At 43.5% G+C, this 25,479-nt stretch overlaps 1 protein-coding gene across 2 annotated transcripts in view; it reads right to left on the bottom strand.

The window, feature by feature from the left end:
- ADAM23 (ADAM metallopeptidase domain 23) overlaps window positions 1-25,479 on the bottom strand; it is a 221,656-nt gene that overhangs the window by 21,381 nt on the left and 174,796 nt on the right. For both annotated transcript variants that reach the window (XM_063430077.1, XM_063430075.1), the window contains exons 18-24: window positions 25,343-25,423; window positions 25,112-25,162; window positions 11,969-12,032; window positions 10,943-11,048; window positions 1,312-1,431; window positions 741-909; window positions 410-521 (exon numbers count right to left, since the gene is read on the bottom strand). In XM_063430077.1, the coding sequence (XP_063286147.1) occupies window positions 410-521; window positions 741-909; window positions 1,312-1,431; window positions 10,943-11,048; window positions 11,969-12,032; window positions 25,112-25,162; window positions 25,343-25,423 (703 nt within the window). The remainder of the gene's footprint in view (window positions 1-409; window positions 522-740; window positions 910-1,311; window positions 1,432-10,942; window positions 11,049-11,968; window positions 12,033-25,111; window positions 25,163-25,342; window positions 25,424-25,479) is intronic.

Genomic DNA, 25,479 nt, shown 5'->3' with positions numbered 1-25,479 from the left:
TCACTAGATGAGTACTGACCTTCAGAGAAAGATTTCATGCAGGTATATCACACTGTAAGAATCTATTGTATGTTTTCTCTAATGCATAGAACAAACATGAGCAAGTAGCAGTTGAGGTCTATAGCGCCCATATTGTTCTTCTAAAGTGTCAATAGTCCACAGCTGCTAGTTGAAGATTGTCTGTTCCTGGTATTAATGGATGTCCTTCCACCTTGACCATAGGACTTAAACTTTGAGTTACTGAAGAAAGATATTGTTGTGTTAGACTAAAGATGGGCCCTTGTGTGTCAGGAATAAAATATTCTGGCGGCTTTTAGCCAGCTAGAAGTATATCCCTGTCATGCTCCAACTATGATAATTCAAGCTGATTCTTTGACCAATATAATATACAAAATCAAATAGCACAAACCCTTTGGTACATCTTCCTTTTTGCCGCCGCTTTCCTTCTTTGGGTCATAAATGCTGCAGTCAGTTCCAGCCCATGTAGAACTGCAGATGCATGTTGCTTCGCTGCTACAAACCTAGAACGGATGTAGATGTCACGGGGGTTAGCAGCAACTCATAAGGTTCACCTAATGGAGAAAGCACCAACACTACCAGATTTCTCAACACTGAGCAAATCAAACTGACAACACGTATACTGTTAAACTACACATCTGCTTGATAATACAATAAAACTGCTTTCATAGCAACTTTCTCTCCTCACTGTAGAATTCCTATAAACTCATTATTTAACATACTCCATGTCCAGAGCAGACTTTCCCATTGGAACCCAAAGGACAGCTGCTGATGTTTAGCGACTGAATCGGTAGGCACTTTCTGTCTAAGCACATCATTGATGGTCCACATGGAGTCCCATCTTCCACATATCCCATATCTGTCTCATCATCCAACAGAACATGTGCACCACTAGAGAAATAAAAATAACAAAACACAAATGTATAAGTTAAAACTATCTGCCTGTTATAGAACATGATCTAAATATTAGTTCAACTGAAAATCATGATTTAAAAAAAAAAAAAAATCATAAAAACTGTAAGATGTCACACTGTATAATACAAAGTAGAGAGGGAGAACAGACAGACAGACAGACAGACCCCAAAACATGCTTGGCCAAATCAATCCTCAATAGGGAGTTTTTTTTCTAGACAATGCATAGATGTAACAAAAATAGTGAATTAGAAGCAAAATTTATTTCCTGAATAATCAAGCAGAATAATTAATAAGTAAGAGACAGGAGATGCAAACAAGAAAGTGAGACATATATAGACAGACAGAGCGCATTTTGTCCAGTGGCACGTATTATTTTACCTGCAGTCCACTACCCTTCCTTGAAGGTTAATGTAGGTTGGTGAAATATCACTCTTTAGCTGACCAATACGTGGGATTTTGGACACATTTGCACAAAGTAGAAACCCACAGAATACATCACTGTGGGAAAAGAACATAGAGAACACATCCTTACTTTATTACAGGTTTCAATGGGTGAATTCAGCAAAGCATCTTCTAAGCACAATTAAGGGGGCACGCTAAGCACCATAACCACTGTAGCCTGTTGTTATGGCTTTACTGCTAGCAGGCCACTGGTGCCCATTCCGAGTTATGTGTTAAACTGTTTTTGATCAGTTTGACACAAACTACGTTTCTACAAGGTGCCTGAGTCTGAGTGTTAGTGTTTGAGTCTCTGTAGATGTGTCTGAGTAAGTTCGCGTATATGTATCAGTGTCTTTTTATGTGCATGTCTGTGTTTGCACATTAATGTGTTTATGATTAGTGATGTACCGAACGGTTCGCTGTCGAATAGTTCCTGGCGAACATAGTGTGTTCGCGTTCGCCACCACGGGCGAACACATGCGCGTTTCGATCCGCCCCCTATTCGTCATCATTGAGTAAACTTTGACCCTGTGCCTCACGGTCAGCAGACACATTCCAGCAAATTAGCAGCAGACCCTCCCTTCTACACCCTCCCACCTCCTGTACAGCATCCATTTTAGATTCATTCTGAAGCTGCATTCTTAGATAGAGGAGGGAAAGTGTAGCTGCTGCTCATTTGATAGGGAAATTGATAGCTAGGCTAGGGTATTCAGTGCCCACTACAGTCCTGAAGGACTCATCTGATCTCTGCTGTAAGGACAGCACCCCAAAAAGCCCTTTTTAGGGCTAGAACATCAGTCTGCTTTTTTTTGTTTTTGGTTTTTCTGTGTAATGTAATTGCAGTTGCCTGCCTGCCAGCTTCTGTGTCAGGCGCCCACTTGCCCAGTGCCACCACTCATATCTGATGTTACAATAGCTTAAGCTTGCATTTAAAAACAAAAACATTTTTTACTGTAATAGATTGAATATCAGTTAGTTGTCTGCAAGCATCTGGGTGTCAGGCCTTCAGCGTGTACTCTGCCAACCTCTGCCAGTGTACTTTGCCACTCATATCTGGTGTCTCTATAGCGTGCCTTTAAAAAGAAAAAAAGTTTTTCACTGTAAGCTAATAGCAGTTAGTTGTCTGCAAGCGTCTGGGTGTCAGGCCTTCAGCGTGTACTCTGCCCACCTCTGCCAGTGTACTTTGCCACTCATATCTGGTGTCTCTATAGCGTGCCTTTAAAAAGAAAAACGTTTTTCACTGCAAGCTAATAGCAGTTAGTTGTCTGCAAGCGTCTGGGTGTCAGGCCTTCAGCGTGTACTCTGCCAACCTCTGCCAGTGTACTTTGCCACTCATACCTGGTGTCTCTATAGCGTGCCTTTAAAAAGAAAAAAAGTTTTTCACTGTAAACTAATAGAAGTTAGTTGTCTGCAAGCGTCTGGGTGTCAGGCCTTCAGCGTGTACTCTGACAACCTGTGCCAGTGTACTTTGCCACTCATATCTGGTGTCACAATAGCGTGCCTTTAAAAAGAAAAAAAGGTTTTCACTGTAAGCTAATAGCAGTCAGTGTCCTTAAAGCGGGTGTCAGGCCTTCAGCGTGTACTCTGCCAACCTCTGCCAGTGTACTTTGCCACTCATTTCTGGTGTCTCTATAGCGTGCCATTAAAAAGAAAAAAAGTTTTTCACTGTAAGCTAATAGCAGTCAGTGTCCTTAAAGCGGGTGTCAGGCCTTCAGCGTGTGCTCTGCCAACCTCTGCAAGTGCACTTTTCCACTCATATCTGGTGTCCCTATAGCATGCCTTTAAAAAGAAAAAAAGTTTTTCACTGTAAGCTAATAGCAGTCAGTGTCCTTAAAGCGGGTGTCAGGCCTTCAGCGTGTACTCTGCCAACCTCTGCAAGTGCACATTGCCACTCATATCTGGTGTCACAATAGCATGATTTAAAAACAATTTTTTTTTCACTGTTATAGATTGAATAGCAGTTAGTTGTCTTCAAGCGGGTGTGTCAGGCCTACAGCGTGTACTCTGCCAACCTCTGCCACTGCACAGTGCCACTCATATCTGGTCGCACAGTAGCTTGCATGCATAGTACCACTAACCCCTAAAAAAATGACAGGCAGAGGTAGGCCACCCCGCAGGGGCCATCGTGGTTGTGGTGCTGTGATTCCCTTTTGCCCTAGAATAATGCCCAGTGTTCAGAGGCCACGTACCCTGAAATTGAAAAGTTCTGAGGACATAGTTGACTGGCTAACACAGGACACCCAATCTTCTACAGCTTCTGCTCGGAACCTTGACGCACCATCCTCCTCCAGCTTAGCACCACAGCCACTTCTCTTGGTATGTCAGAGGAGTTATTTACACATCCGTTTGAAGAAATGAGTGATGCGCAACCATTATTGCCAGAGGATGTAGATAACAGGGATATATCTCAGGCAGGCAGCATTACACACATGGACGTACGGTGTGATGATGATGATGTTGTACCCGCTGCTGCTTCCTTTGCTGAGTTGTCAGATACAAGTGAAGCGGTTGATGATGACGATGCGTCCATGGATGTCACGTGGGTGCTCGCTCGGCAATAAGAAGAATAGGGCGAAAGTTCAGATGGGGAGACAGAGAGGAGGAGAAGGAGACGAGTTGGAAGCAGGGGGAGGTCGTCGCAAGGAGCTAGTGGCACAGACAGACAGCATGCATCGGCACCCGGGGTCAGCCCGACAGCACGCCAATCAACGCATGCTGTGTCCACCACCAGAATGCCGTCATTGCAGAGCTCAGCAGTGTGGCATTTTTTTTGTGTGTCTGCCTCTGACAACAGCGATGCCATTTGCAACCTGTGCCAAAAGAAACTGAGTCATGGGAAGTCCAACACCCACCTAGGTACAACTGCTTTGCGTAGGCACATGATCGCACATCACAAACGCCTATGGGATCAACACATGAGTACAAGCAGCACACAAACTCAAAGCCGCCATCCTCCTCCTGGTCCAGCATCTTCAGCCACGTCAACCACTGCTGACCTCCTTGCCCCCTCTCAACCATCCGCCACTCCGTCTCTCGCCTTGAGCAGTTCCCGCTCATCTGCCTACAGTCAGGTGTCTGTCAAGGACATGTTTGAGCGTAAGAAGCCAATGTCAGAAAGTCACCCCCTTGCCCAGCGTCTGACAGCTGGCTTGTCTGAACTATTAGCCCGCCAGCTTTTACCATACAAGCTGGTGGAGTCTGAGGCGTTCAAAAAATTTGTAGCTATTGGGACACCGCAGTGGAAGGTACCCGGACAAAATTTATTTTCACAAAAGGCAATCCCCAACCTGTACTCGATTGTGCAAAAGGAAGTAATGGCATGTCTGGCACACAGTGTTGGGGCAAGGGTCCATCTGACCGCTGTTACCTGGTCTGCAAAGCATGGTCAGGGCAGGTATATCACCTACACTGCGCATTGGGTAAACCTGCTGACTGCTGCCAAGCATGGAATGCATGGCTCTGCAGAGGAGTTGGTGACACCGCCACGACTTGCAGGTAGGCCTGCTGCCACCTCCTCTACTCCTTCTACTCCATCCTCTTCCATAACCTCCTCGGCTGAGTCCTCTTCTGCTGCTGCGTCTTGCTCCACATCAACGGCACACCCCCAGCTCCCCAGGTACTATTCTACATCCCGGATACGGCAGTGTCACGCCGTCTTGGGTTTGACTTGCTTGAAAGCAGAGAGTCACACCGGACAAGCACTCCTGTCTGCCCTGAACGCACAGGTGGAAAAGTGGCTGACTCTGCAGCAAAGTGGTTTGTGACAACGGAACAAATTTGTTGGCGGCATTGAAGTTGGGCAAGTTGACACATGTGCCGTGCATGGCACATGTGTGTAATCTGATCGTACAACGCTTTGTGCATAAGTACACAGGCTTACAGGACGTCCTGAAGCAGGCCAGGAAGGTGTGTGGCCATTTCAGGCGTTCCTACACGGCCATGGCGCACTTTGCAGATATCCAGCGGCGTAACAACATGCCAGTGAGGCGCTTGATTTGCGACAGCCCAACACGTTGGAATTCAACACTCCTAATGTTCGACCGCCTGCTCCAACAAGAAAAAGCCGTTAATGAATATTTGTATGACCGGGGTGCTAGGACAGCCTCTGGGGAGCTGGGAATTTTTTTGCCACGTTACTGGACGCTCATGCGCAATGCCTGTAGGCTCATGCGTCCTTTTGAGGAGGTGACAAACCTAGTCAGTAGAACCGAAGGCACCATCAGCGACATCATACATTTGTTTTCTTCCTGGAGCGTGCCTTGCGAAGAGTGCTTGATCAGGCCGTAGATTAGCGTGAAGAGGAAGAGGAAGAGTTGTGGTCACCATCACCACCAGAAACAGCCTTATCAGCATCACTTGCTGGACCTGCGGCAATGCTGGAAGAGGATTGTGAGGAAGAGGAGTCAGAGGAGGAATGTGGCTTTGGGGAGGAGGAGGAAGACCAACCACAACAGGCATCCCAGGGTGCTCGTTGTCACTTATCTGGTACCCGTGGTGTTGTACGTGGCTGGGGGGAAGAACATACCTTCATTGAGATCACTGAGGAGGAGAAAAGGGAAATGAGTAGCTCGGCATCCGACCATGTGCAAATGGGGTCTTTCATGCTGTTGTGCCTGTTGAGGGACCCTCGTATAAAAAGGCTGAAGGAGAACGACCTGTACTGGGTGTCCACGCTACTAGACCCCCGGTATAAGCAGAAAGTGGCGGAAATGTTACCAAATTACAACAAGTCGGAAAGGATGCAGCATTTGCAAAATAAATTAAAAAGTATGCTTTACAAAGCGAATAACGGTGATGTCACAGCACAACGGGAATTTAACAGGGGAAGAGGTGAAAGTCATCCTCCTCCTCCCACGACCACGCCGGCAAGGACAGGATGCTTTAAAGACGTGTTGTTGATGGAGGACATGCAGAGCTTTTTAAGTCCTACGCATCGCCACAGCCCTTCGGGATCCACCCTCAGAGAACGACTCGACCGACAGGTAGCAGACTACCTCGCCTTAACTGCAGATATCGACACTCTGAGGAGCGATGAACCCCTTGACTACTGGGTGTGCAGGCTTGACCTGTGGCCTGAGCTATCCCAATTTGCGATAGAACTTCTGGCCTGCCCCGCTTCAAGTCTCCTGTCAGAAAAGACCTTCAGTGCAGCAGGAGGTATTGTTACTGAGAAGAGAAGTCGCCTGGGTCAAAAAAGTCTAGATTACCTCACCTTTATTATAATGATTGATGGATGGATCCCGAAGGGACTGACAGTGGGCGATACATACGACTAAAAAAGGCCTGATGAGATGAGCTGCCTTGGGCTAAAAATGGTCCACACGCTGCTGTATTTTAGCTCTGAATGCCGGTTGACTTGCGTGACTTATCCGCCACCAACTAGGTTTCAAGCAGCAATGTTTTAGGGCACTTTCTGCCTGGGAAACAAACATCAATTTTTATGGCTGCAACAATACCTAATTTTTCAGGAATGTGTACATGCCTAATTTTTCGGCCCTCTGGTGCTGCACTGTGGCTTCAAAAACCAAACCAAAAAAAAGGCACATAACAGGGATTAAACTGATAGGAATAGTACTACTTAACACACCACTCCTATCTGGTGGCACATTAGATTGCACGCGCAGTGCCCCAAATTTGAAGTAGGAGGACCGACCAAGCATCTTTTTCCATCTCCCAGTTCCTAAAATCGATGCCATATACACGTCCCCTGATAGGGCGCCAGCTCGTTATTCTCTTGGGCGCTAGCTCGTTATTCTCTTTTTCACTTCACTAGGGACACTTTACTGCACTATGGGCACTTAGACCCACTCTTTGTCTTGCACACTGTTATTCCTAGCCAGCATCTGTGATGGGAAATCAGGCAGTCATCTAAACGTTTAGATTGAGCTTTAGCTTAGAACACCCTTGAAGGTGTTTAAGGAGATTAGGGCTAGTTTAGAGGATTCTTCTTAGACCTCTCTGAGTCTTTATAGCCCTTCTACCTATCCAGCATTTCTGGAAACTAGCTAAGAGAAAGGGTGTCTGTGATACATTGAACTTTATATCACCTTATTGACACTTTATCACTCCGGTCTCCATACTCTCTGCCTATACCCATCTATTTAGAGGGAATATCCTTGAAACTGCCAATTTTATATACTAGGTAATAGTATTACCATTATTACACAATTAGGTCTCTGAGGACAGGTGTCAATCCATATCTGCCAAGTGACCCTATGTAGGGGGAACAGTCCCTATTCTGCTCTGTGTCAGTGTGTATCAGGGATCCTTAGGATAGGTGTCAATCCATACCTGCCAAGTGTTGTTGTTGTTGTTGAACATCTAAAAACACATGGATTTCAAGATCAGAGACAACATGGGTTTACTTCAGGGAGATCATGCCAAACTAATCTTATTGATTTTTTTGATTGGGTAACTAAAACTATAGATCAGGGTGGTGCAGTAGACATTGCTTACCTAGATTTCAGTAAGGCTTTTGACACTGTTGCACATAGAAGGCTTATCAATAAACTACAATCTTTGAGTTTGGATTCCAATATTGTTGAATGGGTAAGGCAGTGGCTGAGTGACAGGCAACAGAGGGTTGTAGTCAATGGAGTATATTCGAAGCTTGGGCTTGTCACCAGTGGGGTACCTCAGGGATCTGTACTTGGACCCATTCTCTTTAATATTTTTATTAGTGATATTACAGAAGGTCTTGATGGTAAGGTGTGTCTTTTTGCGGATGATACTAAGATATGTAACAGGGTTTATATTCCAGGAGGGATAAGCCAAATGGAAAATGATTTAGGTAAACTAGAAAAATGGTCAGAGTTGTGGCAACTGACATTTAATGTGGATAAGTGCAAGATAATGCATCTTGGACGTAAAAACCCAAGGGCAGAGTACAGAATATTTGATAGAGTCCTAACCTCAACATCTGAGGAAAGGGATTTAGGGGTGATTATTTCTGATGACTTAAAGGTAGGCAGACAATGTAATAGAGCAGCAGGAAATGCTAGCAGAATGCTTGGTTGTATAGGGAGAGGTATTAGCAGTAGAAAGAGGGAAGTGCTCATGCCATTGTACAGAACACTGGTGAGACCTCACTTGGAGTACTGTACACAGTACTGGAGACCCTATCTTCAAAAGGATATTGATACCTTAGAGAGAGTTCAAAGAAGAGCTACTAAACTGGTTCATGGTTTGCAGGATAAAACTTACCAGGAAAGGTTAAAGGATCTTAACATGTATAGCTTGGAGGAAAGACGAGACAGGGGGGATATGATAGAAACATTTAAATACATAAAGGGAATCAACACAGTAAAGGAGGAGACGATATTTGAAAGAAGAAAAACTACCACAACAAGAGGACATAGTCTTAAATTAGAGGGACAAAGGTTTAAAAATAATATCAGGAAGTATTACTTTACTGAGAGGGTAGTGGATGCATGGAATAGCCTTCCAGCTGAAGTGGTAGAGGTTAACACAGTAAAGGAGTTTAAGCATGCATGGGATAGGCATAAGGCTATCCTAACTATAAGATAAGGCCAGGGACTAATGAAAGTATTTAGAAAACTGGGCAGACTAGATGGGCCGAATGGTTCTTATCTGCCGTCACATTCTATGTTTCTATGTTTCTATGTTAAGTGACCCTATGTAGGGGGAACAGTCCCTATTCTGCTCTGTGTCAGTGTGTATCATGATCTCTGAGGACAGGTGTCAATCCATATCTGCCAAGTGACCCTATGTAAGGGGAACAATCTCTATTCTGCTCTGTGTCAGTGTGTATCAGGGTCTCTGAGGACAGGTGTCAATCCATATCTGCCAAGTGATCCTATATAGGGGGAACAGTCTCTATTCTGCTCTGTGTCAGTGTGTATCATGATCTCTGAGGACAGGTGTCAATCCATATCTGCCAAGTGACCCTATGTAGGGGGAACAGTCTCTATTCTGCTCTGTGTCAGTGTGTATCATGGTCTCTGAGGACAGGTGTCAATCCATATCTGCCAAGTGACGCTATGTAGGGGGAACAGTCCCTATTCTGCTCTGTGTCAGTGTGTATCAGGGATCCTTAGGATAGGTGTCAATCCATACCTGCCAAGTGACCCTATGTAGGGTGAACAGTACCTATTCTGCTCTGTGTCAGTGTGTATCAGGGGCTCTGAGGACAGGTGTCAATCCATGTCTGACAAGTGACCCTATGTAGGGTGAACAGTCTCTATTCAGCTCTGTGTCAGTGTGTATCATGATCTCTGAGGACAGGTGTCAATCCATATCTGCCAAGTGACCCTATGTAGGGGGAACAGTCCCTATTCTGCTCTGTGTCAGTGTGTATCAGGGATCCTTAGGATAGGTGTCAATCCATACCTGCCAAGTGACCCTATGTAGGGGGAACAGTCCCTATTCTGCTCTGTGTCAGTGTGTATCATGATCTCTGAGGACAGGTGTCAATCCATATCTGCCAAGTGACCCTATGTAGGGGGAACAATCTCTATTCTGCTCTGTGTCAGTGTGTATCAGGGTCTCTGAGGACAGGTGTCAATCCATATCTGCCAAGTGATCCTATATAGGGGGAACAGTCTCTATTCTGCTCTGTGTCAGTGTGTATCATGATCTCTGAGGACAGGTGTCAATCCATATCTGCCAAGTGACCCTATGTAGGAGGAACAGTCTCTATTCTGCTCTGTGTCAGTGTGTATCATGGTCTCTGAGGACAGGTGTCAATCCATATCTGCCAAGTGACCCTATGTAGGGGGAACAGTCCCTATTCTGCTCTGTGTCAGTGTGTTTCAGGGATCCTTAGGATAGGTGTCAATCCATATCTGCCAAGTGACCCTATGTAGGGGGAACAGTCCCTATTCTGCTCTGTGTCAGTGTGTATCAGGGTCTCTGAGGACAGGTGTCAATCCATATGTCAAGGTGTCAATATGTCATATGTCAGGTGTCAATCCATATCCATTGTGATTTAGGAATGTTAGGTGATTTATGCCCTTTATGGATTAAAACCAGACTGCATCAACTGTGTAATTTTCCATGTGAGTTTTGCCATGGATCCCCCTCCGGCATGCCACAGTCCAGGTGTTAGTCCCCTTGAAACAACTTTTCCATCACTTTTGTGTCCCGAAAGAGTCCCTGTGGGTTTTAAAATTCGCCTGCCCATTGAAGTCAATGGCGGTTCGCCCGGTTCGCGAACATTTGCGGAAGTTCGCGTCCACCGTTCGCGAGACGAAAATGTTGTGTTCGCGACATCACTATTTATGATTGCCTGTTAGTTGTGTCTCTGTATGCATATTAGTGTGTATCAATGTATGCATGTTAACAAATGTCTTTGCATGCATTCTTGTGTGTTTGTACAAGTGTTAGCAAGTTACTACTTAGGCAAGAATATGTGTGAAAGTGGCTAGCTATGTATATATGAACATATTTCATGTTCTTGCATGTAGCATGTTCATCTTTGTGTGAACATTGGTAAGGATGGATGTTGAGCCCCACAAAATTTTCTTGACCAGATCCCTGTAATGTGGCCCTGACCGACATTACCTTTTGCAGACAGAGTATTCTCTACCTTTGAGTATTCTCAACTTACTGCTTGCTGCACTGAATCCAACGTTCTCCATCTTTTCCACAGTTTCCTTTCTCCGTACCCTCTGTATTTAGCTTTTCATAACAGGACTTGTCTGACCCTGCAGATTCTACCATGGGAGGGAAATGAAACATGGCAAATGCCAGCACATGATTATTTACTTTAATCTATTTAATATGTTCATGCACCATTCATATACTGTTTATAATAACCAATAACTACAGTTACTTAGCATATTTTTCTCCATAACAAAACTACATACAATATGGTTATTCACCACTGATGACCTGATATGAATCGTTATTTTTTTTTTGTGTCAATTACACATAAAAATAACCAACTCGCTGACTTTGGGTGGTCTATACAGCTAGTATGATTCAAAATCACATGTAGGCTTTTGTGAAATATCATGCATCTTTAAACATACATGCCAATGACATTAAACACAACTCTTGATGGATTTCTTTTATGTTAACAAAACAAAGATTCTGACAGCAGACACATTATATGATGAATCAATTTATCTGTTTGGCTTGTACAGTGCACTATGTTATGCATTAGGTTTTCTTTTAAGTTTATATAAAAGATTTAGCAAATTACATCCAAATCCAATTCAGATAAGGCAAAGTCAGGGCAAACATTGCAAATGAAAAAGAAAAATATTGTTTAATTTCTTCTCTTCGCTCTATGTTTCCCTATGTTGACTGTCGGTTGCAATTATATAGCTAACTAAATGTGGGATGAAAATTGCCCAGACGTTTGCACAAGTCTTTACTAAAAAGTCCATGTGAAAGCACTGTTGGCACACTTATCATTGTTTTGTTATTACTGTGATATTGTTTCTGTTTTGCATTATATGTAGTCACTCAGTTTTGTTTGATAAAAAAAGTAAATTAAGAAACACAGAACAATGCAGCGTTGGATACATTTTAGAATTTTCTGTAATTCCAACTCTAATATATTAGTTATAATAAATCACATGATTTGCAAAAGAAAATACAATACTGCACACAAAGGTAAAAAACCTACTGGATCCCCAGATGTGTTTGCACTGATTGTCCCTTGTCTTGCATTCACCATTGTAGCAGCGGCCCTAAAATATATTTGTTACGTGTTAAACATATGGACATTATCTACTGGGTAGATGTCAAGCAAAGATTACACAGTGTTTTACGTTATATACACTGGTCAGATCTATGTCACTAAGAATAGCCCAATAAAATTCAAATGTTATCCCCATCTAAAAGCATAAATGAAAATAATCTTCCCCTTTCACCTAACCAAGAGAAATGTCTAGAAGTATCGTATGCTGGATGCAAAAAACATGTTTACTAACACCACAAAAACACCACATTATTCAATCAAAACATATCAAGCTATTTCTATTGCATGTAAAATTAGTTTGATGAAGTAATGATAAGACAATCAAAATAAAAGCTTCCTTTGACTGTGTAATGGACAGACATTATTCCTTCTGCTGGTGGACACTTTAAGACCTGTTGCTAGGGGAAGCTTAAGCCCAGAAAGTTGGGCTCCTTAGCCCTGGATCTCTACAGTTGGTGGAGATGGCAGGAAGATATTAATGTTTTAAAGGGTATTGGAGAACAGAGCTTTGCTGCACACCCATCTACTAGTTAGGCAGCGTGGTGGGATTGCATCAATGACCTGGATAGGCAACATGTGCTTGTTTCCAACTATGCTTTCATTGAGATCCTGGAGAGCATCATGGGTAGATGCCTGTAACCCAGGGTTACCCTGCCTGTTACCCTGCTACCTTATTGCAATGATCATCTTGTTCATTGTTTATTATTGTTGTATTTTTTTGTTGATTGCTAAGAGCTATGATCGTATTTTCTCTTGTGTTATTTGAATAAATTTATCAGCTGATCATAGCACGCCATGCAGACTATTTGATATTTTGTATATGTTTTGTCCTTGAGTTTTTTATGTTGCTGCTTTTATATTGCTGTGACCTATGAAAACTAAACAATCTTGCTCAAGAGAGACAGAAAGTATATATTCTAAATGTATTCTTTCTTATTGGCTGCTTGATAGTTTCCATGGTTAGATAGTTGGCAACCAGAAAATGCACATAGGAATCTGAAGAAATTACAGTTCTGTCTCATGTAAAATACTTACTTTCTAGAGCAATTAATTTTTAACTTTAGGCAGGTTCCACATCTCTTACATACACTGAAAAAAAATATAAACACACCACTTTTGTTTTTGCCCACATTTTTCATGAGATGAACTCAAAATGCCCATTTCTCTCAAACAGTGTTCACAAATCTGTCTAAATCTGTGTTCGTGTCCAGTACTGCGCGCATTCTGGAGTACCATTATAGAGGTAACATCCGCCCTAGCCACGATACCGAAACCACACTCCTTCCCGGAGATCGTTCTACACCTATCCCTGAAGCCTCTAAAAATTTACTGCAATTCATTACAATTTTACCTGTGGACAGTGGCCAAGGCCCTAATTACTAAATGCTGGAAACAACAAATCCCACCCGCAATAGAGGAATGGTTTTCTAGAGTATAACGCATCAGAACCATGGAGGAGATTGGATGCTCCCTCTCTGATCATGCAACAAGCTACCCGCATACATGGGATCCATGGATCCAACAATCAAATCACTACAGAACACAACCAACCCTGGTTGGGACCTAGACGTAAGCATGACCACTGACAATGACAGATTCGGAAGGACCCGGGGAAGGCCAGCAATGAACAGGGCACCCTTTACAGCTACAGAATCCACACATACTGCACCATAGGGACATATAGGAAACTCTGATTGGAAACCTACTCATATACACATGAAGATGCGCACACACCCATCCAGCCTACAAAGATAGTTAAACCTCTTTACTGTTTACTTTATCTGCACACGTCATTGTTATGTCACTTAGTAGCTATAAGTGTTCTTTGTTACACAGGCGGAACTCACAGATATGTCGAATTATCTATGATTTCTCTACATGAACAATATTGTACTTACAGTAAATCTGACTGTATCACGCTTGATGCTTCTATGCTCCCACATCTCACCACAATACTTTGTATTAAGCGCAACTTGAACTGTTTGCAATGTGTTAGTGAGCACTCCGCCTTTGCGGAGATAATCCATCCACCTCAAAGGTGTGGCATATCAAGATGCTGATTTGACAGCATGATTATTGCACAGGTGTGCATTAGGCTGGCCACAATAAAAGGCCATTCTAAAATGTGCAGTCTGAAAACCAGTCAGTATCTGGTGTGACCACCATTTGCCTCACGCAGTGCAACACATCTCCTTCGCATAGAGTTGATCAGGTTGCTGATTGTGGCCTGTGGAATGTTGGTCCACTCCTCTTCAATGGCTGTGCGAAGTTGCTGGATATTGGCAGGACCTATGACATGCTATCGTATACGCCAATCCAGAGCATCCCAAACATGCTCAATGGTTGACATGCCCGGTGAGTATGCAAGAACTGGGATGTTTTCCGCTTCCAGGAATAATGTACAGATCCTTGCAACATGGGGCCATGCATTTTAATGCTGCAACATAATGTGATGGTCGTGGATGAATGGCACAACAATGGGCCTCAGGATCTCATCACTGTATCTCTGTGCATTCAAAATGCCATCAATAAAATGCAATTGTGTTCGATGTCCATAACATACGCCTCCCTATACCATAACCCCACCGCCACAATGGGCCACTCGATCCACAATGTTGACATCAGAAAAAACACTCACCCACACAACGCCATACACGCTGTCTGCCATCTGCCCTGTACAGTGAAAACCGGGATTCATCCGTGAAGAGAACACCTCTCTAAAGTGCCAGATGCCATTAAATGTGAGCATTTGCCCACTCAAGTCAGTTACAATGACGAAGTGCAGTCAGGTCGAGAACCCGATGAGGACGACAAGCATGCAGATGAACTTCCCTGAGACGGTTTCTGACAGTTTGTGCAAAAATTCTTAGGTTATGCAAACCGATTGTTGCAGAAGCTGTCCGGGTGGCTGGTCTAAGATGATCTTGGAGGTGAAGATGCTGGATGTGGAGGTCCTGAGCTGGTGTGGTTTCACATGGTCTGTAGTTGTGAGGCTGGTTGGATGTAGTGCCAAATTCTCTGAAACGCATTTGGAGACGGCTTATCGTAGAGAAATGAACATTTAATTCAAGGGCAACAGCTCTGGTGGACATTCCTGCAGTCAGAATGCCAATTGCACGCTCCCTCAAAACTTGCGACATCGCTGGCATTGTGCTGTGTTATAAAACGGCACATTTTAGAGTGGCCTTTTATTATGGATGGCCAGCCTAAGGCACACCTGTGCAATAATCATGCTGTCTAATCAGCATCTTGATATGCTACACTTGTGAGGTGAATGGATTATCTCGGCAAAGGAGAAGTGCTCACTACCACAGATTTAGACAGATTTGTGAACATTATTTGAGAGAAATAGGCCTTTTGTGTACATAGAAATGGAGGCAAAAACAAGTGTTTTGTTTATAATTTTGTTCAGTGTATATCACTTCTCTGTATGTTCTCTCTCATATATATACATTGAAAGTGCATCCATGCTTAATCATAAATTGACTATATATATACAAAAAAATAAAGGGAACACTTAAACAACACAATGTAACTCCAAGTCAATCACACGTCTGTGAAATAAAACTGTCCACCTTGAAGCAACACTGAGTGACAATCAATTTCACATGCTGTTTTGCAAATGGGATAGACAACAGGTGGAAATTATAGGCAATTAGCAAGATACCCACAATAAAGGAGTGGTTCTGCAGGTAGTGACCACAGACCACTTCTCAGTTCCTATGCTTCCTGGCTGATGTTTTGGTCACTTTTGAATGCTGGCGGCAGGGCCGGACTGGGAAGAAAATTCGGCCCGGGCATTTTTTAATTACAGCGGCCCACTAAAAAGGGGGCAGGCCAGATAGGGTGTGTTTTGTCATCACCAATGACAAACACGCCCCATCACAAAGTAAGCATGTTGGTTCAATGCTCTTCCAGGGTAGACCATGCGCAGAGCTCTGCTGAAGAGCTCTGGCATGAGAAAAAGACCCTGTATTTGTTCTGCACAGTGCAAGCAAATTCAATAACATGCTTGCACTGTGTTTGCTTGAAATTTGTCTCTGGTGTCTCCATAGTTGGGATACCAGGAGACAAAAATGCTAGGAAAGCATATTGTGCAGTGTGTGTGAGGGTGCTGTGTGTGTGTGTGTGTGTGTGTGTGTGTAAGGGGTGTAGTGTGTCTGAGAGAGGGGTGCAGTGTGTGAGGTGTGTAGTGTGTGTGTGTGAGTGATGGGTGCTGTGTTTGCGTGAGGGTGCTATGTGCGTGTGAGGAAGCTGTGTGTGTCAGGGGTGCAGTATGTGTGTGTCAGGGTGCTGTGAGTGTCAGGGGTGCAGCGTGTGTGAGTGACGGTGCTGTGAGTGTCAGGGGTGCAGTGTGTGTATGTGTGTGCTAGTGAGGGTGCTGTGAGTGTTAGGGGTGCAATGTGTGTGTGCTGTGAGTGTCAGGGGTGCAGTGTGTGTGTGCTGTGCATGTCATGGGTGCAGTGTGTGTGTGTGTGTGTGTGTGTGTGTGAGGGTGCTGTAAATGTTAGGGGTGCAGTGTGTGTGTGCTGTGAGTGCCAGGGGTGCAATGTGTGTGTGTGTGTGTGTGTGTGTGTGAGAGGGTGCTGTAAGTGTTAGGGTTGCAGTGTGTGTGCTGTGAGTGTCAGGGGTGCAGTGTGTGTGTGTGTGTGAGTTAGGGTGCTGTGAGTGTCAGGGGTGCAGTGTGTGTGAGTGAGGGTGCTGTGAGTGTTAGATGTTCAGTGTGTGTGTGTGTGTGCTGTGAGTGAGGGTGCTTTGAGTGTTAGGGGTGCAGTGTGTGTGAGTGTGTGAGTAAGGGTGCTGTGAGTGTTAGGGGTGCAGTGTGTGTGTGTGTGTGTGCTGTGAGTGTTAGGGGTGCAGTGTGTCTCTGTGTGTGTGTGTGTGTTCTGTGAGTGTCAGGGGTGCAGTGTGTGTGTGAGTTTGTGAGTGTCAGGGGTGCAATGTGTGTGTGTGTGTGAGTGAGGGTGCTGTGAGTGTCAGGGGTGCAGTGTGTGTGAGTGAGGGTGCTGTGAGTGTTAGGGGTGCAGTTTGTGTGTGTGTGTGCTGTGAGTGGCAGGGGTGCAGTGTGTGTGTGTGCTGTGAGTGTCAGGGGTGCAGTGTGTGTGAGTGTGTGAGTGAGGGTGCTGTGAGTGACAGGGGTGCAGTGTGTGTGTTTGTGTGAGTGAGGGTGCTGTGAGTGTTAGGGATGTCTATGAGGCTGATGTGACTTGGGTGATTATTGCCCCCCTCCCTGCTTACCTTATGCCTGCGAGGGGGGATCCTGCTGCTGCCGCCATCCATCCCTGGTGGTCTTAGTGGTGAGTGAACTCTAGCCTGTAAGGCTAGTGTTCACTCTTGCGAGACCCGGAGCGTCGCCTTGGCAACGCTCCAAATCTCGCGAGAGGAACCCGGCGGAGCTGCAAGTTAGAGCTCCGCCAGGGTCCTCTCCTGGCTCCCTCACTCTCTCCCCGCCGGCAGCCGGAATATACTCTATGTGGGCCGGTGAGGGGGATCTTTGATCTCCCTGCCGGCCTCAGCCCATGGCCACCGTGGCCCTCCAGGCATTTGCCAGGTGCTTTCACTCTAGTGGTAGCATGAGACGGAGTCTACAACCCACACAAGTGGCTCAGGTAGTGCAGCTCATCCAGGATGGCACATCAATGCGAGCTGCGGCAAGAAGGTTTGCTGTGTCTGTCAGCGTAGTGTCTAGAGCATGGAGGCGCTACCAGGAGACAGGCCAGTACATCAGGAGACGTGGATAAGGCCGTAGGAGGGTAACAACCCAGCAACAGGACCACTACCTCCGCTTTTGTGCAAGGAGGAACAGGAGGAGCACTGCCAGAGCCCTGCAAAATGACCTCCAGCAGGCCACAAATGTGCATGTGTCTGCTCAAACGGTCAGAAACAGACTCCATGAGGGTGGTATGAGGGTCTGACGTCCACAGGTGGGGGTTGTGCTTACAGTCCAACACCGTGCAGGACGTTTGGCATTTGCCAGAGAACACCAAGATTGGCAAATTCGCCACTGGTGCCCTGTGCTCTTCACAGATGAAAGCAGGTTCACACTGAGCACATGTGACAGACGTGACAGAGTCTGGAGATGCCGTGGAGAACGTTCTGCTGCCTGCAACATCCTCCAGCATGATCAGTTTGGCAGTGTGTCAGTAATGGTGTGGGGTGGCATTTCTTTTGGGGGCCGCACAGCCCTCCATGTGCTCGCCAGAGGTAGCCTGACTGCCATTAGGTACCGAGATGAGATCCTCAGACCCCTTGTGAGACCATATGCTGGTGCAGTTGGCCCTGGGTTCCTCTTAATGCAAGACAATGCTAGACCTCATGTTCCTGGAGTGTGTCAGCAGTTCCTGCAAGACGAAGGCATTGATGCTATGGACTGGCCCGCCCGTTCCCCAGACCTGAATCCAGTTGAGCACATCTGGGACATCATGTCTCACTCCATCCACCAACGTCACGTTGCACCACAGACTGTCTAGGTCTGGGAGGAGATCCCTCAGGAGACCATCCGCCACCTCATCAGGAGAATGCACAGGCATTGTAGGGAGCTCATACAGGCACATGGAGGCCACACACACTGCTGAGCCTCATTTTGACTTGTTTTAAGGACATTACATCAAAGTTGGATCAGCCTGCAGTGTGTTTTTCCACTTTAATTTTGAGTGTGACTCCAAATCCAGACCTCCATGGGTTGAAACATTTGATTTCCATTTTTTAATTTTTGTGTGATTTTGTTGTCAGCACATTCAACTATGTAAAGAACAAAGTATTTCCAAAAAAGGAAGTTAAATAAACCATTTACCACAGAAGAACTAGAATGGGCAATTAAGAACTTAGCAAAAAATAAGGCCCCGGGCCCTGACGGATACACTAACCAATTTTATAAGAAATTTAAATCTCAAATCATTCCAGTGCTAACAGATACATTCAACGAAATATCAAACAAAGGCCAAGCTTCTATTGATTTCTTGAGAGCACATATTACTCCAATACTAAAACCGGGTAAATCCCCGACAGAATTATCAAATTACCGCCCAATATCATTAATAAACGCCGACGTAAAACTCTACTCAGCAATTTTGGCGAATAGACTTCAACTAGTAATGCCAGAAATTATACACAAAGACCAGATAGGTTTTGTGGTCGGAAGACAATCTAATAATAACACCAGAAGAATGATAGAGATATTGGACTGGGCTCAGAAAAGTGGGATGTCTCAGCTGACCCTGTCTATTGACGCCGAAAAAGCGTTTGACAGGGTCAGCTGGGATTTCCTAAAACAAACCATGCACAAAATGGGTTTTGAAGGCTGGTTCACGGGGGCAGTGGAGGCCCTGTACTCAGTGCCGTCTGCCAGAATTATAGGGAGAGACTTAAGATCAGAATGGTTTACAATTCTTAACGGCACGAGACAGGGCTGTCCACTCTCTCCGCTGTTATACGTCATTTCTGTGGAACCTCTGGCATGCAGTATTAGACAAAATACAGGAATAATAGGAATTAAAATTCCCGACGAACAATTCAAAATCTGTCTCTACGCAGATGACGTAATACTGACCATTACAGACCCAGAAAACTCGTTACCACAGTTGTTATATGAGATAACGCAATATGGGGAGGTCTCTAATTTTAAAATGAATATCAATAAAACCTCAGCTCTAACCACAAACATAGATAAAACACAGCTACAAAGATTAAGACAAAACTATCAGTTTAACTGGTCAATTACTCAGTTACCATATTTAGGTATTCTGTTAACATCAGACGTAGACAGTTTAATGGAAATTAATTTTATGAATCAATTAAAAGAAATGAATAGACTCTTGAGGGAATGGAGGCGCTACGAAATTTCATGGTGGGGCCGGATAAACACGATTAGGGCCTATATAGTCCCAAAATGGATTTACCTGTTCCGTATGATACCTCTCAAGATCTCAATTCACTGGCTAAATCTAATACAAAAAAGTTTCACAGACTTCATATGGAGGGGCAAGAAACCCAGAATTAATTCACTAACATTAGCGAACAAAACACACCGGGGGGGCCTGGGGTACCCATTAATAATAAATACCTATCATGCAATTATGACAACACATGCCCTAAACATACAAGCTAAAGATTGCAAAGAACAAGCATGGTACAAAATAGAATTATACAGAGAGGAGATGACAAATTTAGAAATACTACTTTGGGCCAACATAAGCAAAAGGGTATGTTTACCAGAAACCAAAAGTATAATTATCTCACAAACAATAAATGAATGGTATATAATAAAGAAAAAACTGGGAATAGCGGATCAAATCCCAGACACTATATCTATAAACTTGGTAGAAAATATTATGGAGGATATAAATGTGGAAAACTGGTATAAAAATTTTGATACCTGTATTAATGATATATATAGAAATGATCAGATAGAAGATTACCCGACCATAAAAACAAGATTAGACTTACCATCTAGGGAAATTTTTAGCTATTTACGTATCAAAAGCTTCCTAAAGAAGCATCTGATAAAATACAATGGGGATACAGGAAAGTTAATTAGAAAGATCTTAACTAAAGACACCACGAATAGAAAATACTCTACAATAATAGAGCTACTTAATCTCATAAATCAACCAAATATTCCTGTGATCTTTAAAAAATGGGAAAGAGAATTGGATAGCAAAATCGACTTTATTTCATGGTGCCAAGCTTTCCAAAAAATAAAAAAAACCTCCACTCACTAAATATATTGGAAAACTTTATAAAAGTCAGCTATAGATGGTATATGGTTCCAAAGAGACTAAACAAAATCTGCCATACTAACCCTCCAAATTGTTGGAGATGCTTTAATTTAGACGGCTCTATGCTACATATATGGTGGAGCTGCCCAAGAATTCAACCAATATGGGAGCTTATATATAATATAATAACACAGATAAGTAATATACAGCTAAACTTTACACCAGAAACTGCCTTACTACATATTTATAATAACAAATTAAACAAAAAAAAATGAAATATTAGTCATCCACTGTTTTATGGCCCTAAAGCTGTTGATTGCAAGATCATGGAAAAATACAGATATCCCTGACCTACAACATATAAAAGAACAAATTCTGAACCAACTAGAGATGGAAAAAGGAACAACCTGGTATAATGACAACAAAAATCAAAACCTACTAAGAGAAATATATTATTATTATTATTATTATCGCCATTTATATAGCGCCAACAGATTCCGTAGCGCTTTACAATATTTTGAGAGGGGGGGGGGATGTAACAATAAATAAGACAATTACAAGAAAACTTACAGGAATAATAGGTTGAAGAGGACCCTGCTCAAATGAGCTTACAGTCTATAGGAGGTGGGGTATTAGAAACATTAGGATAGGAAATATCAAGTAGGAGTGAAGCAGAGCTGGAGGAGAGAGCAAAGCACTATCCCATAGGAGAGCAAGCGACAGGTATGTAAGGCAGAGATTACTCTGGGAGGCCATACGCTTTCCTGAAGAGATGGGTTTTAAGGCCCTTCTTAAATGATTGAAGACTAGGGGAGAGTCTGATGGCAGTAGGCAAGTTATTCCATAGGAGAGGAGCCGCCCGTGAGAGGTCCTGCAAGCGTGAGTTGGCCGTACGGGTGCGAGCAGCGGTCAGGAGGTGGTCGCGGGCAGAGCGGAGGGTACGAGGAGGGGCATACCTCTGGATCAGTGAAGAGATATAAGAGGGGCTGGAATTGTTCAGTGCCTTAAATGTATGGGTTAGCACTTTGAATTGACTCCTATAGGATACAGGGAGCCAATGTAAGGACTGGCAGAGGGGCGAGGTGTGAGAGGACCGACTGGATAGGAAAATCAGTCTAGCTGCAGCATTCATTACAGACTGTAGCGGGGCAGTACGGCTTTTGGGGAGACCAATCAGGAGAGGGTTACAGTAATCCATGCGGGAAATTACTAGAGCATGGACAAGCTCCTTGGTAGCATCTTGCGTAAGAAAGGGGCGGATGCGGGCTATGTTTTTGAGTTGGAACCTACAGGACTTGGCAACAAACTGGATGTGAGACTCAAAGGTGAGACCAGAGTCAAGTATGACGCCAAGACAGCGCGCTTGTAGGGATGGACTTATGTGGATATCACTGACTTGAAGGGAGAGTGAGAGAGGAGGATCAGTATTAGGAGGAGGAAAGACAAGGAGTTCAGTTTTAGAGAGGTTAAGTTTGAGAAAGCGTGACGACATCCAGTCAGAGATGGAAGAGAGGCAAGCAGTGACACGTTGCAGGACGGCCGGGGAGAGGTCCGGTGAGGAGAGGTATATCTGAGTGTCATCAGCGTACAGGTGGTAGTTGAATCCAAAAGAGGCAATAAGTTTTCCAAGAGAGGCAGTATAAAGAGAAAATAGAAGGGGACCAAGGACAGAGCCTTGGGGAACTCCAACCGAGACAGGGCGAGGGGAGGAGGTATCCTTGGAAAAGGAGACACTAAATGAGCGTTGGGAGAGATAGGAGGAAAACCAAGAGAGGACAAAGTCACAGAGACCGAGTGATTGAAGAGTTTGAAGGAGGAGAGCATGATCAACTGTGTCAAAGGCAGCAGAGAGGTCAAGGAGAATTAATATGGAGTAGTGACCTTTGGATTTAGCGGAGATTAGGTCATTAGTCACTTTGATAAGAGCGGTCTCAGTAGAGTGGAGAGGGCGGAAGCCAGACTGAAGAGGGTCAAGGAGAGAGTTGGAATTAAGGAAGTGAGACACACGGGACATATAACTCTCTTATAACAGACATAAAACGAATAGAATAGACTTGGTCTAATATTACAGACTTGGATAGACTTGGTCTAATATTACAATGAAATAGAGACTACCCATTATACACGTGAGATATTAATATATTTAAGTATATGCTGGTCGGTATGAATGTAGATAAACTAACCATAGCTAAGAGAAAACAAATGCAATTAATAATAACTTTTTTTTTTTTTTTTTTGTGTGTATATAGATTAAAACATTCTATGGCTAGGATATAAATGTATGGTAATGTATTGCATGTTGGATTCATAACAGAATCATGTTTTATATAAATGTTAATATTTAATGTTTTGTAAAAATAAGAAAAACTTAATAAAAAGGAAATTAAAAAAAAAAAAAAAGAACAAAGTATTTCAGAAGAATATTTAATTCATTCAGATCTAGAATGTGTTATTTTTGTTTTGAGCAGTATCTATCTATCTATGTATCTATCTATCTATCTATCTACATATAGTCAATTTATGATTAAGCATGGATGCACTTTCAATGTATGTATGTCAGATGCATGAATAGTACTGTATATTAGGCATGTGCATTTGTATTTTTGAGAATACAAAATTACCAATATTTTCAGTCAGAAAAGGTCAGTAAAAGTACAAAGCTGCCATTGGCAGAATGATAAAATGGCCTAATGGCTCACAGACTGACTTCATTAAGTCATTCAGTCATTCCTGCAAGCAGACACTGCCTGCTTGTTGTTTGGCAGACAAGCCCCCACTCGTAGCATGGCGAGTGGGGGGCATGGGGGAGGTATACAACTATTTATACTTTCCCAATGCCCCAGCTTGTCATGCTATGAGTAGGGGCATAACTTCTAAAAAGCGAGCAGCCAGTGTCTGCACATGATAAAAAAAATAAAAAAGTAGCAACTGGTTAGCTATTGCCAACTAGTAACATACGCCTCATGCACCCAATTTAGAGAACGAGAGATGAACAAATCCCCACAGTGGGGGTAAGCCTAGTATGTTAAAAAAAACTTAACAACAAAATAAAATTACATTTAAAACAATAAAATAAAGTTGGGGAGATGTTAGATTTGGAGGACTTCACAATCATTAATTAATGAATGGGGAGTGGACAGATGTCCTCCCTCCTGCCCGCTCTTCCCCATGGCCAGCATAGCATATTCACATAAGTTCATCATAACATCAACATTGCCCATAATTGAGAAAGAATAATGAAAATATGGTACCGTGAAGAACTAGTATTAAAATAATTAAACATCCATCTGTGACCAGCTTAAAGGACAACAAGAGAAGATGCCCAATTAACAATAGAATATCGTACTGATATTCAGGACATCCTATAGGAGACCCTTACCATTCTGCCTTGTAGTAAGATATGCTCATTTTCAGATATAACAACCTGAGAACACAAATGTCACTGAACTGCAATAAGGTTTTTTCAAACACTTCTTCATGCCTAGGCTACCTGCAGTTTTCAAAAATGCATGTTATATAACTGTCTATGGCAGGGGTAGGCAACCTATGGCACGTGTGCCATGCACGGCACTCGAGGTGTCTTCGCACGGCACTCAAAGCTGCTAGAGCCAAACAGGCTCTGGCCTATCAGGATTCCAGTGAATCTTCAGATATTTGCGAATACGATAAGGTGGTGAGGGACAATCCTCAATGTATGCATTGCAGCACATAGAGGAAGTGATCTCAGATCACTTCATTCCAGCACTTGTAAGTGGGAATCCACACTGTAGTAGAGCAGCCTGCAGCTGTTGTTGCAGCTCATGTTCTTGACCTGTACCTGGCCAGCCTGGTCCCCACTGGAACCCAGGGAAGCCACAGACACTGCTAGATACACACAGAAATGAAGAATAACCCTCCCCTCATACAAATTATATGAACAGCCCACACACAAACACACAACCGCACATGCAGCCTCTCACGTGCAATACCCCAAACAGCCCCAAACATACACACACTACCAAACACACAATGTGACATTTCCATCCACACACACAATTCCACAAGCAGCCACCATACACAGCCCCATTCATAGGTATCACACACGATACCATAAACTACTCATGAACATATAAAATATAATCACTCATATGTGCACAAATACAAAGATACAAAGCAACTGCAGTAGAAATAAAAAGCAGAATACGGCAACATACACACCTCAATTTAAAAAAAATAGGATCGGCACGCTACGGGACATCACAATCTTATTTCGGCACAGTGCTGCTAAAAGGTTGCGTACCCCTGGTCTATGGAATCCATGGGCTGCAAACAAAGTAATGTCTATATAGTTATAATAAAATCATAACATCACCTGGTTAGAATCACAGGAGTATCCATCTTGTTTATGAAGATTTTGTGGGCACTAGAAGAAAACCACAATATCCCTGTTAGTGCATAGCCGATATAATTATGGTAAGAAGGTGACTAAGAAGGTTAATTTTCAACTTTATAGTCTTCAAAGATTGGTTGACTATGGATCAGTTTAGCAAATAAAATGAAAGAGCTGCAAGATTAAAACTGAAAGTAGATATCAATATAGTACCTGCCCAGAATCTCCAGTGCAATGTTCCGTAATATCACACTCATTCACCGCATTACGACAGTCATACTCCCTCGGAAGAAACTGCAAAGAGAACAATAGACATGAATACAACATAATCGTTGTAAAATAACAGATGA

The sequence above is a fragment of the Pelobates fuscus genome, chromosome 8 (assembly GCF_036172605.1).
Source record: "Pelobates fuscus isolate aPelFus1 chromosome 8, aPelFus1.pri, whole genome shotgun sequence".
In the NCBI taxonomy this organism is placed as follows: domain Eukaryota; kingdom Metazoa; phylum Chordata; class Amphibia; order Anura; family Pelobatidae; genus Pelobates; species Pelobates fuscus.
Note: the sequence above shows the minus strand (reverse complement) of the source record. Positions and strands in the feature narration are given on the sequence as shown.